The 19,104-nt window shown below is 34.3% G+C and overlaps 1 protein-coding gene across 1 annotated transcript in view; it reads left to right on the top strand.

The window, feature by feature from the left end:
• Positions 1 to 19,104, top strand: part of Man2a1 (mannosidase alpha class 2A member 1) — a 170,146-nt gene that overhangs the window by 63,800 nt on the left and 87,242 nt on the right. Inside the window, exons 6-10 of the mRNA XM_004841766.4 lie at positions 4,669 to 4,842; positions 7,447 to 7,633; positions 11,429 to 11,606; positions 15,689 to 15,891; positions 18,585 to 18,767. Coding sequence (XP_004841823.2) covers positions 4,669 to 4,842; positions 7,447 to 7,633; positions 11,429 to 11,606; positions 15,689 to 15,891; positions 18,585 to 18,767 — 925 coding nt within the window. The remainder of the gene's footprint in view (positions 1 to 4,668; positions 4,843 to 7,446; positions 7,634 to 11,428; positions 11,607 to 15,688; positions 15,892 to 18,584; positions 18,768 to 19,104) is intronic.

Here is a 19,104-nt window from a genome sequence, read left to right as displayed (position 1 = left end):
TTGTTTCAGTAATATCATTTATAAGAGCTGCTTTTTTTAACCTCCAAGTCGAGGATCAAATCCAAAGTCATGTATTGCATTTAGTTGTCATGTTTCTTTAGTCTCCTTTTATCTGGAACAATTACTCAACTTCTTTTTTTGGGAGGGGATCTTGACCCCATTCTTTGTAAAGAATGCAGGCCAGTTTTTTCTGAGTTCATCTGTTTCCTCATGATTGGTTTAGATTCTTAATGTACCCTGTCTGTCTATCAATCTGTCCATCTTTCTAGCTTGTCACTGCAGTGCTGTTCCAGCATGCTCAGTGCATATTATCATGAGACACATAATATGTCTTTATTCCAAGGTTCATAATGCTAGTTTTGATCTGTTTGTAAGGTGTGTCTGCCAAGTGTCTTCATTGTATTGTTCAAATTTTTCCCCTTTCCAATTAATAGTTTATGAGAGATACTGTACATAACGAATAGGTGAGTAACCAGCAAACCTTCACATTTTAGTGTTGGCATCTGTTGCTGGTTTTCTAAAAATTCCACTGCTCCTTTTGTAATTGCTAGTTGGCGTTGTATTAAATGGGAGCACTTTCCTTTTTGGTTTCCTATCACTGTGGACTCAGGGCATTGTTGCATTCATTGGGTTGTAATCCTGTACCACGATTACTTACTTTGATGATCAGTTTGACCCAGACTCACCCAGAAGTCCCTATAAGCTGTCTCCTGAATTACTTGTTTGTGTTAGTGTATTTGCCCTACATAATGATTACACTTATCATGGGGTAGTTTGTTCATGTACATAGCACATCTTAAACCCACCCCCCCCCCCCCCCCCCGCTCCCCCAACTCTTGTTTCCTTCCCATTTGGAGAAGCTCTATTTCCATTTTTTTCTTCAATTCTCTTTTTAAAATCCCTTTTGCCCTTTCTTTCCTCTCCCTCCTTTCATCTTTTGTTCTTCTCATTTGAAAATGATCTCCCTACTTTCTATCATTTATCTTTTATTTTGCGCTTTATTTATACTTTGGGTTGCTCATATAAGAAAAACCATGCAGTATTTAAACTCCTGTGTCTAATTTACTCCACTTACCATTATGGCCTAGAAGTGCATCTATTTACGTATGAATGGCTCAAATTTATCCTTCTTTATGGCAGAGCAATACTCCATTGTGTACCACAGTACCACATTTTCTTTCTGCATTCATCTGTTGATGGGCATATAAATAGTTTCCAAGATTTAGGTGTTTTAAATTGTGCTGCTATAAACATGAGGTAACATGATGACTTTAAGTTTTTAGGGAAGATACTTAAAAAGGAAATAGCTAAAGCAAATGGAATTTGTATTTTTAGCCTTTTGAGGAATCTCCATAGTGATTGTACTAGTTTCCATTTTTACCAATAATGTAGTAGAGTTTCTTTTTCCCTGAAGCCTTGCCAGTATTTGTTATTATTTGCTTTCTTGAGTAAGTTGATATCTTAGTGTTGTTTTAATTTGCATTTCTCTAATGGCCAGCAGTGTTGAACATTTTTTTCAGGTATTTATTGCCCATCTGTACTTCTTCAGAGAAATGTCTGTGCATTTCAGTTTCCTATTTTTTGATTATCTTTTTTATTTTAGGGGTTTAAGTTTTTTGAGTTCTTTATATATTCTAGATGTTGGTCCTCTGTCCAAGGAGTAGCTGGAAAAAAAATTGTTTTCCCATTTTGTAGTTTGTTTTTCACTCTGTTGGTTGTTTCCTTTGCTGCGCAGCAGCTTTTTATTTTGATATACCCCATTTGTTGATTCTCAGTATTATTTCTTATGCCACTGGGTTCTGTTCAGAAAGTCTTGGCCTACACCTGGGTTTTCAGAGTTTTACCTATTTTATCTTCCAGCAGACTGTTTCTGTTTTAACATTTAGATCTTTGATCCATTTTGATTTTAGTTAAGTACATGGTGAGATTTTTGGGTCTAGACCCAATCTTTTGCAGGTGGATATCTAATTTTTCCAGCACCATTTACTAAACAGGCTGACTTTCTTCCAATGTAAGTCTTTGGCCCCTTTCTCAAAGATCAACCAGCTGACTGTCTGAGGTTGTTTCTGCTACCTCTGTTCTCTTCCATTGATCCACGTGTCTGTTTTTGTGTCCATACCGTGCTGTTTTTATCACTGTAGATGTGTAATATAATTTCAAATCTGAGATTGTGATGTCTTCTGCTTTGCTATTGTTACCCAGAATTGCTTTTGGTACTCTGGTTTTCTTCTGGTTCCATATGAAGTTTTGCATTGTTACCTCTAGGTCTGTGAGGAATGCCATTGGTATTTTGATGGGGATTGCATTAAATCTGTGTACAGTTTTGGAAGTATCGCCAATTGACCATCTTGGTTGTGCCTGTCCAGAGATAGGGGATATCTTTTCATTTTCTGATGCCCTCTTCAGTCTCCTTTTTCAGAATGATATAATTTTTGTTGTAGAAATCTTTCACTTCCTTGGATAGGTTAATTCCTAAATATTTAATTTTTTTGATGCTACTGTGAATGGTACTGTGTTCTTAGTTTCTTTCTCAATAAGTTTATTATTAGTGTATAGGAATGCTATCAATTATTGTGTGTTGATTTTTTTATCCTGCCACATTACTGAATTTGGTTATTCAGGTTATTCATTCTAGGAGACTTTCAGTGGAATTTTTTGGGTCTCTAAGTAAAGGATCATGACATCTGCAAATAGTGATACTTGAACTTCCTCCTTTCCTGTATGAATGAATCCCTTTTATTTCTCTTGCCTGATTGTTCTGGCTAATGTTTTGAGGACTGTGTTGAACATGAGTGGTAATAGTAGACATCCTTGTCTTGTTCCTGATTTTAGAGGGAAAGCTTTCAGTTTTTTCCCATTTAATGTGACGTTGGCAATAGATTTATTATAAATGGCTTTTCATTGGATTGAGATAGATCCTTCTGAAATATCTATATTCTTCAGGTTCCTGAATCAATATATCCTTATGATTCCATGGACACTTCTTTACTTTATGACCCAAGAATAAGTTCAAGACTTACCTTCTACTCTCCTGGCCTTTGGTCTCAGCCCTTTCTTTCAAGTTATTTTTAAGAAAGAATGGTACGTAGGGCCAGGGATTTAGCTCAGTGGTTCTGCTGCCTGCCTCGCAAGTGCAAGGTCCTGAGTTCAATCCCTGGTAACCGCCCCCCCCCCCCCCGAAAAGAATGGTATTTAGAGGCCATGATCTGGGAGTTAAGTTGTGTTTGTTGGTACTGAGATGTTACTGCATCTAAACCCTCCAGTGCACTAGCCTGGGAAACCTGGATGTATGAATGTAAAAGAGGGAGGGAGAATACTTGTGTGTGTGTCCCTATATATATGCATATATCTTTTTACCTTTATATTATGTATATTAAATATATGTATGTCCATATACTAAAAATGTTATCTCCTATTCCAGTATAATTTTATAGGATACATTCTAGTCTTCCACATTTTCATATTTGTGGTTCATGGTTACTTTTTTGTGAAAATCCTGGTTGTCCTTTTTCCATTTTCTCAATATTAGAATGTAAGGAAGGTAATTTTAGAATTGTAAACTCCACACTATCACAGAAAAACAAAATTATTAAATTAGATTCAGTATTTCTTAGCAGTTTTTGAAAGTATATTTGTGAAATGCACAAATCTAGTGTGGTCAGTTCTTTTAGTTTTGAGACATAATCTTTTTGAGTTTTAACTACATGCTGTTGGTCTTGTGTGGGTTCTGACTTTTCCTTCTCAGTCTCCTTCATTTCCCATCTGCATGTTGATCTTTAAATATTCTTCAGAGTTCTTTTCTCTGCTGTTTTTTTTTTTTTGTATTACTTTGCATTTTATTTGATTGACAGAGGCCGCAACTGGAGTGAAGATCAGGGTTAACTCATTTTTGTAATCATAGGGCCTCATAATCTTAAATGTGTGAAAGATACAAAACAAATGTTTGAATAAAAAAAGTACACAACAATATGTCCGTTTGTAGATTTTAAGTAGAAACCTCATGTGAGAATCCTGAATAACTGAAAAATAAGATTTGTATAATGCAAGATCTTATCTCATTAACCCGTGCATTTATGTTTATTAATTGGCGTGTCAGATGTGAATGTTTCCATTTACCCTCTATTAGGTAGAGTGAAAAGACCAGTATCAAAATGTCTTAAAATTTAGTGAAATATGGAAATCAGTGACTTTGGTCAGTTACACCACCGTGTAATAAGATAATTTGAAGCTGTTGCAAGGTTTAAAAACCCAGACTGAAACATCCTTGATGTTGGGATTGGGAAGTAGAGGTTGAAATGACTGAACTGTATGTTATTGGTCTACCCAGCTTCACAGATGATTGGGCTGGGAGATCCTTGGGGGCAGGGCCTTGGTCCTTTTGGTTTCCCCATGTCCAGTTAATGCAGTGGCTGTGAGATGCCAGAGTGCTTACTCAACTCCAACTGGTTAATTTCATTGAGAGTTCAGTGAGAGTTCCTACCTTGGTGGATATGCAGGGGAAGAGTCTTCCCTTCAGGGAATCCTGCCTGGAGTATTTGGCAGAGAGTAATGCTGAACAGATCCTTTATCTTGTAATGCAGGAGACCATGAAACTCTAATGGGTCTGAATGTATTGTGACTTCTTATTTGCCTATAAAAAAAAATAATGGTTATTTTCTTTATCAACAGGAGTGAAGCCTAGGTCCGGTTGGTCCATTGATCCTTTTGGACACTCACCAACAATGGCTTATCTTCTGAAACGTGCTGGATTTTCACACATGCTTATCCAGAGAGTTCATTATGCAGTTAAAAAACACTTTGCATTGCATAAAACGTTGGAGTTTTATTGGAGACAGAATTGGGGTACGTAGGGCTTGATGAAAGCTGAAGATCCCATTTGACCTCAATATTACTTCACATATGTTTTAAACTTATGCCATCATGGCTTTTATTCAGAGTGTCAGTCTTGAAAATCAGATTACCTAAAGTACTCATTCTTACACTGCAATTATTTTCCAATGTATTTGGGTCAAAATTCTTTTAAACAATGATACTGACATTTTTCTATAGAGTATTCTAGAAACTTTTCAGGACTACAAGAAGTAAGTTAATATAAGCTGTTGGTATTGTCCAAATAACACTTTCACTTACTTTTAGTTTACAGAACACATTTTATTTACAAATTTGAACATGCATTGGAACTGAACTGATATCCAGTCATTAGTTTGGAATTCTGACAGTGTTCTTTCCTTCTGCCTGTCTTCTTTTGACATTGTGGAAGAATTACTCTTAGAAACTTTAATCTTGTCTTCCTGCAAGAGACCTCATGTTGTCTGGTTCATCTGTTTGTATTCTGTGTTCTTTGTGCACACAGCTGTTCCAAGGACATACCTCTGTGTAGATCTTTGTTGAGGAAGAAGGAACAAGATTTAGGGCTTTGTATTTCCCACTGTCCATTTCATTCGAAACACCTTACATTTTATTTATGTCTATGTTTTTATGTATGTTTATTTGTGTGTATGCTTTGAGGCTTTATGATGGTCCATGAGTTATGTTATATACTTTATATCCACTTGCTCATTTAGCCTCTGTACCTATCCTTTAAGTGGGTTCTATTAATATCCCTTTTTTATGGTGAAGAAATGGAATCTTAGAGATATGAACCCATTTGCTAAAAGACAGACCGGGAGTGGATAGCAGAGGTTTGACTCCAGCAGTGCACCGTTCCTAACTTCCTGGCACTACATTCTCACTTCATCCGAAAAATGATTTTGTTACTGAAATAATGTTGAGAAATTACTGAATTATATCATACTTGCTTTTCTGAATAATCTTTATCTCTTAAGTGTTTCTAAATTTACACGGTAATTTCCTTATGTACTTCTGTTTAATTAAGAAAAGCAATTAGTTATGCAGTTTTTTTATTCTGGAAAAGTAAACTTGTGGGGAGGAAAAGAATTTGTAGGGGGTCTCATCCTGCATAGTTTGATCAAGTGCAAAGAAACATAGTTTAGAAAACAAAGGATTGTTAATTTGAACCCCAGCTTAAACAATTGTCCACATTCAGACTGCCCATAAATATCAGTAAGCAATTGTTGAGTACTTTCATGGATTTAATACTTCGCTAGGAAGTATAGAAAAATTCCTTAACTATAAGGAAGTTACAGTCTAATTTGATAAAATTCATATGCATCTAAATACCATAGATGAAATTAAATGTAGAAATGAGCTGCTAAATATGGTATTAGGAAAGGTAGTAAGTTGTTGGGTATGTCTTGATCCCTAGGAAAAAGAAAGAGGAAGTTCTGGTACTTGTGGCAGCCTTTATGCACACAGCAAGCATTAGGTGACCAGCGTGCAGGGTGTTATGCTTGTGAATGTACCTCTGTGAGACAAGTGACAGTGCAACATACAGGTTTTAATAGGTTCAGCGTTTGCAACAGAAGTGGTAATTGTTTTAATTAAGTAGTTATAACTGGAAAATATTAGTAGCTATCTGATAGATTTGAACATGTTGCCTTTTGACAGATGTTTTCAAATTAAATTGAGCTTCTTTGTGTGTTCTTCTTAAGCAGTTATTTTCACTTTTAAAAATGTAAATATTGCTTTTTTATTTCTACTACAAAAACAATATATATTCATTGCTAGAAATTGGAAGTCCATGCATAAAAGTGAGGGGAGATACTTACAGCTCAGGATAACTACTTACCTGCTAGTTAAGTCCTTGAGTTTTACTTTGGGTTAGACAGCGCACCTTTCCAGGGCAGCGGTCTGAACACATGCAGACATTAAGGTTTTAAGTAAAAACAGTTCTCCATCAGTAACCACTGCTTGTTTTCCATATCTCTTTTGTTTGCAAAAATGATTTTACCTGTGTGCCTTTCTGCTGAAAAGTTCCATTTCCTCATGCTTGGTGAACATCAGGAGAGACTGATCTTTCCTGTACTGTGCTCTCCTCAGTGACAGGCGCAGGAGGCATTTGTCCAGTGTTTTCACCGCCCCCACCCCATCCTTCTTCTTTTGTTCTTTCTCTTCCCTTTTTTCCTCTCATTCTCTCACTCAGTCTCTGCATCCAGTGTGAGGTCTTCCCAGTGTGTCCTGTTGACTGCGATGGGAGCAAAGGTGGCAGGAGCTGGCAGGCGGGTGGACATGGTCATGATTTTGGATGATGCAGCTGTAACTTTTACTTTTGCTCAGTAGGTTTCCTTTCAGGTCAGCAGCTGCTGGTTCTTGAAAAGGCTCTTTTGTCTCTAGTATTCAGGTAGAAAAGGTTAATGCAGGCTGAGATGTGTATTCTTCCTTCTAACTGGTAGTTATTAAAAACTGCTGGAGTAATTGTAATAGTAGTTAAAGAAGCTATCCATTTAGGGTAGAGCTTGCATAATATATGTATAAAGTAATGGCATTTTAAACGTTTCGAGAAAAAATTTCATAAATGCAGCTGTGTCTGTTGGCTCTTTATTTTAGATCTGGGATCGGTCACCGATATTTTTTGCCACATGATGCCCTTCTACAGCTATGACATCCCACACACTTGTGGGCCTGATCCTAAAATATGCTGCCAGTTTGATTTTAAAAGGCTTCCTGGAGGCAGATTTGGTTGTCCCTGGGGAATCCTTCCAGAAGCAATATCTCCTGGAAATGTCCACAGCAGGTATGAAAACACGTACTTCATAAGAAAACATCACAAAGTAGCTACTGAAGTGTGCATTGCTGAAAGGTTGAATAAATAGGCTTTAGCAGCCAACATTATCCTTGTTTAAAGTATTCATTCAAACCAGATCTAAAGAAACTTAAAAATGACAGAGCCTTGACTATACCTTTTCTGTGTTATAATTTAATGGAAAATGAACAATAGTAGATCAATATATAATAGCTAACCTATAATAAGCTATTACTACCATCTCTTTTGCCCTCATTAAAAAGCTTTCTACTGTGTTTGATTGATTTCATATACTTTTGTTGATAATAAAACTTCTGGTCAATTGTACAAATTGGTAAGAAAAGCAACTCAACTGCGAAAACACGTTTATTGAAATGGAACACATAAAGCGTGTAATTATCTGTTGCTTCAATAACAATTTCAATAATAGTGAATGTGGTCCAGCTCTGATGACTACATATCCTTGCATCTTTCTGATGTTTTTGACTTACAGAAAACTTTAATTAGGAATATTTATATGTAAATACATTTAAATAAAAATCAAAAGAATGATTTATTTAGATGAAAATTGTGCTAATGAAGGAAGTGTCTCATTGAACCAGGTTACCTATAGTTTCTGATTTTGTTGCTTCTAAAGTTTAATTTCTTCCCTGAAAAATTAGTGGTATGGAACCATTGTGTTGTAATATTAAAAACTCTAAACTGCTAGGAATATAATACAGCTCTTTAAATATCTCTACACTATCAATAATCTTTGTATTAAAAAAGTTACTTTTTAAAATGTGCACATGAGGAAGAAAGTGAGATTCATCAAGTCCTTGTGGTCATAAGGAAAATGTTCTGGTGTGAGCTTTTCACTGTGGCAGAACCAAAGATGTTTTAGGATGGTAGCCTTCTTGAAAGCATGAAGTTGTTCTATCAAAGTGTGATTTCATATTTGTTTTGCAAAACTGTCCAAGGCCAAGGCTCTACCTGGTTTCAGTGTGAGAATAAGTTGGGAACTCTGAGCAGCCTTTTTAGGGTTGGGTAGTCAAGCTAAGAGAATAATTCAGTATATTATGGGGTAGAAGGCGTAGTGAAAGGAAAGCGGGGTGTGGAGAGGTCCCTGACCTGTCTACTTGAGCAAACAATGTTTGCATTCACACGTATTTACACTACTCTTCTTTCTGCTCAGGTGGTCAGGGATAGGAAACCACTTTAAGGTCAGACATGTTTCCTTTGGGTGTTCCAGTGTTCCCATAGGTTTTGTGAGCCTCTTGGGTGCTACTGATGGTATCTTTTGAGGGACATTATTGGAAAAGAAGCCATTTTGTGTAATCCCTTTGTGGTATCATGTAAGCTTTCAAACATGGCTGGCTCTCCAGAACATGCCTTGGGGTTAGCTACAGGGATTGTGAACATGGCTTCCAGGAACCTGGGACAATGGGGAGTCTGTATAATTCTTGTGTAGATTTTGTTTAGCTTCTCATAACTCTTAAAATCTACACTCTACTAGTTAATTCATCTTTTTTGACTTGATGATGAGTGGAGATCAAACACAGTCTTTCTAGCTTGGTGATACCTTTCATCTTTTTAATTCCCTAAAGAAAATGAGATTTAACTGTGAGGTAAATAGATGGCGTCTTTGGATATTTTCAGCACAGCAGATTCTTCAACTTTGTAGATGAGGAAATACCATTCTTCATTAAGTTTATTTTTGGTCTAGAGCAGTAGTGGTGAACCTATGGCACATGTTTTATTTGTTTTTCTTTTAAGACAAAACATGTTAATGAATGAGTTGTTCTTTCCAAGTTAAACCCTCACTATTCAGGTTTAATTGCAGTGTTGGAACTTTGTGATAAGTAAGGTTTGGGTTGCAGTTTGGGCACTCATCTCTAAAAAGTTCGCCATCACTGGTATAGAGTGGTATTTTAAGTTAGCTTTTTTCATTGAATACTAGATAATTTGATGTTTTAAGTATTTGTTATTGTTCTTAGCTGGAAGAGTGTTTTTCAAGGGAAAATTGTACTTACATGTCTTGAAATGTAATATTGGTCAATTCATTTATCATTAGGTAGTTAGTATGCCATTCATTTTTGAGCAGTTATTGCTCTCAGGCGATGTAAGGTGGTTGCTTGGCTTTCCCAGTATTGACACCGGGCAGGAGCTTGAGGATTCAGGTAGATTCCAGATTTTAACTTAAGGTTTATACTTCTTTCCCTCTGTATGCGTGAAACACATGTATATACAAGCTGTGTTATACTTTATGGTAAAATTTTTTTTTTTATTCTGGCTGCCTCAGAAATCTACTTGGGTGCCCAATCACAGTATATCTTTCGTCTGTAGTTGATATATTTGATTTTTTAAAAACTCATTTCTTTTGGTCTTACTGCTTTGTGGTTAATCTGTGTGTTTTTTATTATAAGTAGTATCTATAACATACTTTTTGGTAATGTGAAATGTTAGTAGATGTGAAGATTAAATACAGTACTGTGGCAAATGCTAATATCAGAAAACTGAATATTATATAAGAATACTCTTTGTATTTTATTCATCAAGCTACTAAATTATTGCTAAAATTTTATGTAGGTAGTTGCAAAGCAGTCTCAGACTCTGTAAAATTTAAAAAGAACATATTAAATTCTAAATTTGGTTAAATTTTTTCATAGTTTTTTAAAAAATGTCTGATATTATTGATGTTCTTTGAGTTACTTTTATAACTTTTAATATTGTGAATTGAAATTTACTTTTGGATGAGCCTTACAGTGAACATTAGAATATTAGGTAAAAAAAAATGATTGTTATTTACATATTAATTTCTCAGGCTTTGACTTTATAAATACTGTGAATTACTTGGTATTTATTTACTTGTTTAATTTCATTTTTACAAGTCTTTCCTTTTAATTTGTATTTATTTTCAGACTTACTCAAATGGTGTCCCACTCAGTATTTCGTGGTGGATTTCTATTCTTTCTTTTTTTTTTTTATTAAGAAAACTAGAATATGAGCTATAAAAGGTGTTCATCACACCCGCACTTTATATTGGCTGATCATTTGGGTCATGGGTTAAGCCCAAGGAGGTAGATATCAAAATAGCTTTTTTTTTTTTGGTGCCGGGGATTGAACTCAGGTCTTTGCACTTGCGCAGCAGGCGGCGAAACCACTGGGCTAAATCCCCGGCCCTCAAAATAGCTTATTTAACTTGTAAGCATTATCTAGTGATGGATATTAAAAAGGGCACTGTGCCAAATCAGATGGTTGATGGCATGAGATAGTGAATGGGTATTTTTCCAAAGAAGAGGAAATACTGATCTATAAAACATTACAGGCTAAGATTTATGCCTTTTGGTCTTGTTCAGTGCACAGTTTTGTATGTATAACTGGGCTATTAAAGTTTTAGATTAAATTAGAGAAAGAAATAGTAAAATCAAATATCAAAGTTGTTACAGTTGAAGAATCCTTATTATTTTAAAACATTAGGCTCTCTGGGATCCAGTTGCTATGACTGGCCTTTAGGAAGGCACTGGTTTCCTAATAATTACATACCAAAATTTGCTGCAACCATTTTTCTCTATGGATAAACCATTGGAAAACTATGGGTTTTCCCAATGATAAGAATTTATGATTATTTTTAATGGATAATATGCAATAGCTTTTAAAATCTCCCTTATAAAACACATTAATCTAAAAGGCAGACAGCATGTACAATGATTTACTATAATACACTTTTGAATTGGATACTTCCTTTTTAAGTTGTGCTATTGCCTTTTCTTAATGTAATTCATATTTCCTGTCTTCCTTTTGTAGGGCTCAGTTGCTTCTAGATCAGTACCGAAAGAAGTCAAAACTTTTCCGTACTAAAGTTGTTCTGGCCCCGCTTGGAGATGATTTTCGCTACAGTGAATACTCAGAATGGGATTTACAGTTCAGGAATTATGAGCAGCTTTTTAATTATATGAATTCTCAGACTCAGTTTAATGTAAAGGTAATAAGGAAATATTTCTTTCTGACATTGTATCTGAAGTTAAACCTTCCTTATTAAATGAGGCAATAACACAATATCTTTACTTCCTTTGTTTCGTGCCTCAAAATATCTTAGAATATGTAATTTTTGTGTAAAAGTATAATTAAGAGGAAAATAAGCATATAGTGTAGTTCATTGCTAGAGTTGACCCTCTGCTACCATTTCTTGAGGATTAAAATGGTATTACTTTTATGTAATTGAAAATGTGTACCTATTAAGTTGTGGTTTTCATGTTTCAGGGATGTCCTGTTTTTCTGCCAGCACTGGAAGTTTATTAATAGTTTCTCTCTGAGAATTGTAACTTTGTGATTTAGTAGTGTGACTGGCATTTGTAGATGAACATGTCAGGAATTTCACAAATGTCTCGTGTCCAGAGAATGAACTGGCATTTTTCTTAAGTGCGATGACTCCTAAAATTAATCATTTTCTTGAGATTATTATTTTTAACTGAAATTTTTTTTTTTATGCTGTGGAAAATTTAAATGTTCTGAGAAATGCACAAATCGTATCCTCTTCATATTCCTGGCTCTGCTTCAACATCCTTCAACTCAGGGCCTCTCTCTTCTCAGCTGTGTCCATTTCTGTGTCACCTCTCTTAGGATCACTTCAGTGCAAATCTCAGATTTTATGTTGTTTTATCTGTGACTACTTCAGTATGTGTCTCTAGATGATACAGATTCTGTTTAAGACTATAATCATACTGTATCATGAAAATTCCGATAACTTGATAATATCATAGAGCTAGATAGTATCAACTTTTCCTGATCTTGTAAAAACAAATTTGAGTCAAGATTTAAACATAAGACATACTTTGGATTTTGTCAGTATGTTGCTTAAGATTTTTAAAAACTATATCTTACAGATTCCATATGAGAAAAATTTTCAATGTATTTATTATATTCATGTATTAACCTGTATGACAGTAGAAGATATGTGAAAATACTGGAGTAAGGAAGTGATGTTACTGTGTAGGATGTTAGAATACTGATAATGACCAAAGTTTTTGTAGTAAGAATTCATTTTTATTCAGTATCCGATAAGCTTAATAAAATATCAACTTTATTCAAGATATGTACAACTAAATTTCCACCAGATTATGAACTCTAAGCTTAGGGACTCTGAGTCATTTCTGTATTCTCCTGAAAGATGAAACTTAGTTGTGAATATATAATCACAGGAGATGGCATAGATGTAGCTATCTTATTACTAAATACATCTTAGCAGAATGTATTTAGAGCTGGTCTCCTGCTTAATTGAAGAATGAGATGCTGATTTTATTACTATATCCTCCTTTAATTGCCAACTAGGACAACTTTTTGAAATTATTATATATTTGGTTTGGTTTGGTTTGATTTGGTTTGGTTTTTTTGTACTGGGGATCAAACTCAGGACCTTGCACTTGCCATGCAGGCACTCTGCCACTGAACTATATCCTCGGCCCCTGAAACTTTTTTTTTTGGTACTGGGGATCAAACTCAGGACCTCGTGCTTTCAAGGTAGGCAGCAGTACCACTGAGCTAAAGTCCAGGCCCCTGAAACTATTTTTGCAAGTATGACATACATAAGTATGCAAACCATTAAGTGGACAGAAAATTTTTTCAGTTTTCTGAACAAACTGAGAGCATCCATAGCACTTGGAAAAGCCCCTGAGGTCTCCTCTCAGCCACGCCCAGCTCCTTCAAAAGTAGCCGAGACTTTCACTTCCATCACATGATCTTGAGTTTTATATGAAGGGAATCCTATGTGTGTACGTTTCTGTGTCTGGCTTTTTTGTTTTACGCTATGTTTATGTGTATTATTCATGCTCTTCCTTTTCAATGCCATGTAGTGTGTTTAGGATCCATTTGATGAGAGTACCACAGTTTATTCTATTATTGTTAGACATTTAGGTTGTTTCTAGTTTTTGTTTATTATAAATGAAGCTGCTCGGATGTTATAGGCATATTATGGTCACATGTTGAGTTTACGTGGATGTAAAATGGGACAGAATTTTTGGAGCATTGCCTATGTACATGTTTAACTTCAGTAGATGATGCCAAACAATATTCCAATGCATCAGTTTTTGCATTTATGACAGTTTTAATTGCTGTAAGGCCTTACTCAGACTTTATGTTATCAGATATTTTTCTTTCATTTTTATCCTTTTGATAGATATGGTGGTTTTATTTTGTGTTTTCCTGAGGCTTAGTGAGGCTGTGTGTCTTCTAAGTTTACTGCCATTTGAGTATTCTCTTTTGTGAAGTGCCTATTTAAATCTTTTGATGATTTTAAAAGTTAATTTGGGTTGTCTGTCTTTTCCTTACTGTTTATAGTTCATTTATATATTTTGGATTGAGTCTTTTTTCAGATAAACATTATGCAAATATTGTCCCTGCTATGTAGTCTGTGTTTTCACTCAATGCTATCTTTGATAAGCAGAAATTCTTAATTTTAATTAAATTTGTTAGAACCATATTTTTCTTTATGGTTAATGCTTGTTATGTTCTTTGTATTAAAATTTTTGTTTACCTCATGATCACAAAGCATAGCTTTGCAGTGGTAGAGCACTTGCCTGACATGTATAAGGTCGTGGGTTCCATCTCTAGCATCACAAAACAAAACAAAATGACAAAAACAAAACAATGTATTTCTTATGAAGTTATTTTCTAGGAATTTTATTGTTTTACCATCATCATTTAGGTCTTTAAAAATTTTTTAAATCTTTTATTCATTAAGTTTATTGGTACATTTTAGGTATACAGTATGTTGACACTCACCATTGGGAATTTTTACCTTTACATGATATATCTTGGTTCTTATTTTTCCCCATTCCCCTTCACTCCCTTCAACCCCTCTCCCCCTTCTTGTTTACAAGACTTTGTTTCTGTTTTTTTTCCTTTTCTCATATTTATTCCTTTCCCTTCTTTCCTTTCCCCTGCCCCTCTCACTTCTCCTTTGCCTTCCCCTTCAGACCTCTTGAAAATTGTGTACTCTGTGAGTAATGATACAATTTGCTTTTTACATAGAATCCTGTTTGCTGTAACACAGAGACACTATGTAATATGCTCAAAACTCCACCTGGGATAAGTGGCAGCAGATAAGGTTTAAACCCATGCAATTGCTGTACAAAATCAAAATGACTGTGCTCTCTCTCTTGCACGCTCTTTATATATGTAAGGAAGAAATAATAAAATCATTATTGCTATCTTACTATTAAAGAACATGTTGTTGAATAATCTATTTTTAAAATAATGCCTTTCAGTATCTTTTCAAAATCTGATGTGATGTTTCTTTTTTGATTCTTAGAATAGTTTGGACTCATAAAAATGGATTTATGAACTGGCTATTTAAATTTTTAGTCCGAAAGACTGTTCATTTGAGCATTCAACTTTGTAGTTCTTGTCATTCTGAATGCTTTACTTTTACTCGGTATAGAAAAATGTCCAATTTTTAAGTGACTTTAAGGCACTTATTTTTCTATTATGAGAACTCAAACCAGGAAGATAGGGGTTAGGGAGGATATGACATATGAGATACATTATAGTTAACAAAGCTGTTCTTCTATACTTCTGGGCATTTGCTTAAAATAAGTGTCTTTTATTTTTGCTCCTGGTTCCATCTTTCATTTATCTGGATTATTCCATCTTGGATCCTTTAACACTTCAAAACTTTAAAGATATGTAAGAAGTTTTCATATCCATAAATTTGTAGATCTCAATAGTTCTTAATGGTCAGGTGTACAGATTTTTTTAGTTAAATTCGGGACTTGATGCAATTGAAAGAATCAGTGGTGTTCCCCTCCCTTTGCTTTTGATTTTTGTTAAATTAAAGCTCTATTTTCATTTTAACTTGGAAGCATCTTATTAACTTTTCACTTATATGCTTACTAACTTTTTTTTTTTTTTTTTGGTGCCGGGGATCAAACTCGGGACCTTGTGCTTGCGAGGCAGGTGGCAGAACCACCGAGCTAAATCCCTGGCCCCTGCTTATTAACTTTTTAGTGTAAGAAGCAAATAATTTTATGGTAGAAATTGAAATATAACTTTAAACATTTTTTTTGCTAGATACAGTTTGGAACCTTATCAGACTATTTTGATGCACTGGATAAAGCAGATGCAACTGAGAGGAGGAGTGGCCAGTCAGTGTTCCCTGTTGTAAGTGGAGATTTTTTCACATACGCTGACCGAGATGATCATTACTGGAGTGGCTACTTTACATCTAGACCCTTTTATAAACGAATGGATAGGATCATGGAGTCTCATTTAAGGTAGATTTATCATTGGATAGTTGCATTTCTTTATTCACTTCCCTTATGTTTTTGTAGCCTTTTTGTAGAGTTCTGCATAATATACATAATTTAGGAAGCATTATGATGTACTTAATGTAATTGTGAAATTTTAATGAAATCAGAAATATGTCTTCAAAGGATAAACAGATTATTTTGTTCCAGAATGAAGGAAAAGAAATTTATTTAATTAGATTTTCTTGGAGTTATATTCTGTGTTTTATATTGTTCTAATTAATTACCTGTATTTTTAATATTAATATTCAGTGATACCATCATATGGCAGTAATCTGGCAGGATGAAATGGTTGGAAATGTAGGAAAGTCTCGAAGCAAATAGGGCCTCTCAGCAACCAAAGGTGGGCCTCCAATTGCATGCTCTAAACTTAATGTTTTTTATAGGTAGGAGAACAAAGGCTTCATCTCAGTTCTTATTTATTTAAAACACATTTCTATAGGTATGATTTTTCTGCTTAGAAGAACAAAATTTGAAAGAGATGAGAATTGATGGGGCAGGCAGAGTGATTGGTTGAAAAACCTCAACTGACTCGGAGAAAGTAGAAGTCAATAGAAAATATAAAACATTAAAACAGCACTCTACCTTACAACGTTCAATCACTGTTTAATAGAACTCTCTCCAGTGATAGGTTCTATTTCATCGCTGTCTAGCATCATAACTGTGGCTGTCGTGCCCTTGAAATGTGACCAGTGTTAACTGTGACCACATGAGACTACTGAATACTTGAAATGTGACCAGTGTGGCTGAGGAACTAAATCCTTAATTTCATCTAATTTTAATTAATTTAAATATTGGTAGCCATGTGTAGTTATTGGTTACCATATTGGGGAGTACAACTTTAAGTAACTGAATCTGAGTTTTTATGTGCAGTTGAATTGCTGCAGGGGCTCCCAACACTTTCTATGTGTAACCCAACAGAATAATTCATTTTCATAATGAATGTTGGTACTAAAAAACAAATTAGATCATACTTACCCTCTTTTATATACTTGTGGATTCTGAGTATATTTATGAAAAGCTTTTTATAAAAATCAGGAATTTCTTCAAGAGTTGTGCTCAGTATAATAGTTGTGTGTCTTTATAATCGTTACTCTTGTGCCTCTATTAATGTTGTTTCAAAAGCCTGACCTTTGACTGTTGAGCTATGAAAGAGAAATATCTCTTACTGTATTTGTAATAAAATAGTGTCCATATATATATTACAGAAAACTATGCATAAAATGATCAAGTATCTGTTATTCTAAACTTTCCATGATAAAGTAGAATAAGTGCTAAATAATGCTAAGATTTAGATCACTGAATTAGTGAGGTGTTTTAGTTACAAAGAGTTGTGAATATTTTAATTTGTTGGATATATTTAAGGCATAGAGGTTTATGCTAGAAATATGTTTTGAAAATTCTGATGTAAAGCAAAACAAATCAATAAAATAGAATAGTTTTGAGTTTCCAGATGTATCAATTTACTTGAAAATAATTTTTTCTGAAATTAGTAATATTTCTTCCTTGTTTGTAAAATATAGATAAAATAGAAAAGTATAAAGAAAATATTTTCAAAAAATCTTGTTTATTATGTAACATCTAAATATGTGTTTGTGTTCTTTTCAAAACCAAGAATATTTGTAATAGATGTATGTGGACATATGCATAATTTACTTAATTTTAACCTAGGAATTCTCATTCTATCATTTTGGAAGGGCTAGAATTTTTGAAGTAGAGATTTTTACTGCCTTTTATTTATTTATACAATTTAGAGGAGTTCATTCGTCACTTTTCATAAAAACAACACTTCCAGTATCTCCCTCTTTCCTGAATCTTGATGCATTTCAAGCTGCCTTGACTTTCTCTCCATTGTCCTTGACATGTTTGGCATATAAAACCTTCTTTCACTCTTTACTCTATTCCACCTGTCTATTCAAACCTGTCTGGAACCATCTCTTCTGATGAAAATCATAAAAAGTAGAAATTACGAGCCTCTATAATCTTATGACAAAGCTATTATTAAAGATTTTTTTCTTTAAATTAAATAAAAATGACATCATATTTACCATTTTTTATAAACTACCTTTATTGTATGTCATTCAAAACTGATACTGATGCTTGTCCCTGAGCTGCTGTTTGGCCATCATTTTCTACCTCTCTTCTGTCCTCTTAGCATCCCCTCCTCAAGGTCATGCATTTCCCAGGCATCTGTCTTCACAGTGTACAGACGTGAGAGGAAATGGGATTCTGGTGAAGTTCTAACCTGCATGTTTCTGTTGATCTTGGAGAGGAGAAAGGACAGACCCACATACTCACTTATTATTGCTTTATTCATTTTTTTCATTGTAATATATCTATAGGTAGATATAGGTATAGATATAGATATTGGTATATATATCTTGTTGCTCATAGTTGCTGGCTTCTTTCCATGATCATTTGGAACAAGGATACCTACCTAATATCAGTGCAAACATGATGTTCTTCAATGATTGACAACTTAAATACATTAAATAAGTAACTTATCAGAAGTAGTATCTTTTGTGTAAATTGTTGATATGGAAATTTTGAATTGTTTAAAAGCTATACAATGTTTTCAAAGTATTGGTGTCATAAATTTTAGATTATAAGCTAAAATGTTGGTTTTGAAACAAAACTTAATGACTGTTTTATGTAACCAGGGCTGCTGAAATTCTTTACTATTTCGCCCTGAAACAAGCTCAGAAATACAAGATACGTAAATTTCTTTCATCACCATATTACACAGCACTGACCGAAGCAAGAAGGAATTTGGGATTGTTTCAACATCATGATGCTATCACAGGAACTGCAAAAGATTGGGTAGTTGTGGATTATGGTACCAGGTAATGTAATTATAGAAAAATAGTGTTTAAAAATTATTTTAAAATTTTGAGTCATATTATTATATCTTGAGATGAAGCTATTAATACATTATCAGAACACATTAATTATGACATTCCTTCATCAGTTTTACAGCATTTTTCAAGAAATCTTTTGAAACATCCTACCTTTCTCAACTTTTATTGCATTATTTTTTCCAGTAGAGTAGTAAAACATTATTATGAGGCTGAGCTTGTTTTTTAAGTACAGTGTGGTGTAATTAGAGTTATCTTCTCGAGGAAGGTTTTGGTGTCAGATAAATTATTGTTAAAGTCTAGGGGGATAAAGAGTTCCACTTCA

The sequence above is a fragment of the Heterocephalus glaber genome, unplaced genomic scaffold (genome assembly GCF_053883595.1).
Source record: "Heterocephalus glaber isolate CG9 unplaced genomic scaffold, H.glaber_assembly_v1.0 deba00001465, whole genome shotgun sequence".
Lineage (NCBI taxonomy): Eukaryota > Metazoa > Chordata > Mammalia > Rodentia > Bathyergidae > Heterocephalus > Heterocephalus glaber.
This window is presented reverse-complemented; position numbering and strand designations above follow the sequence as displayed.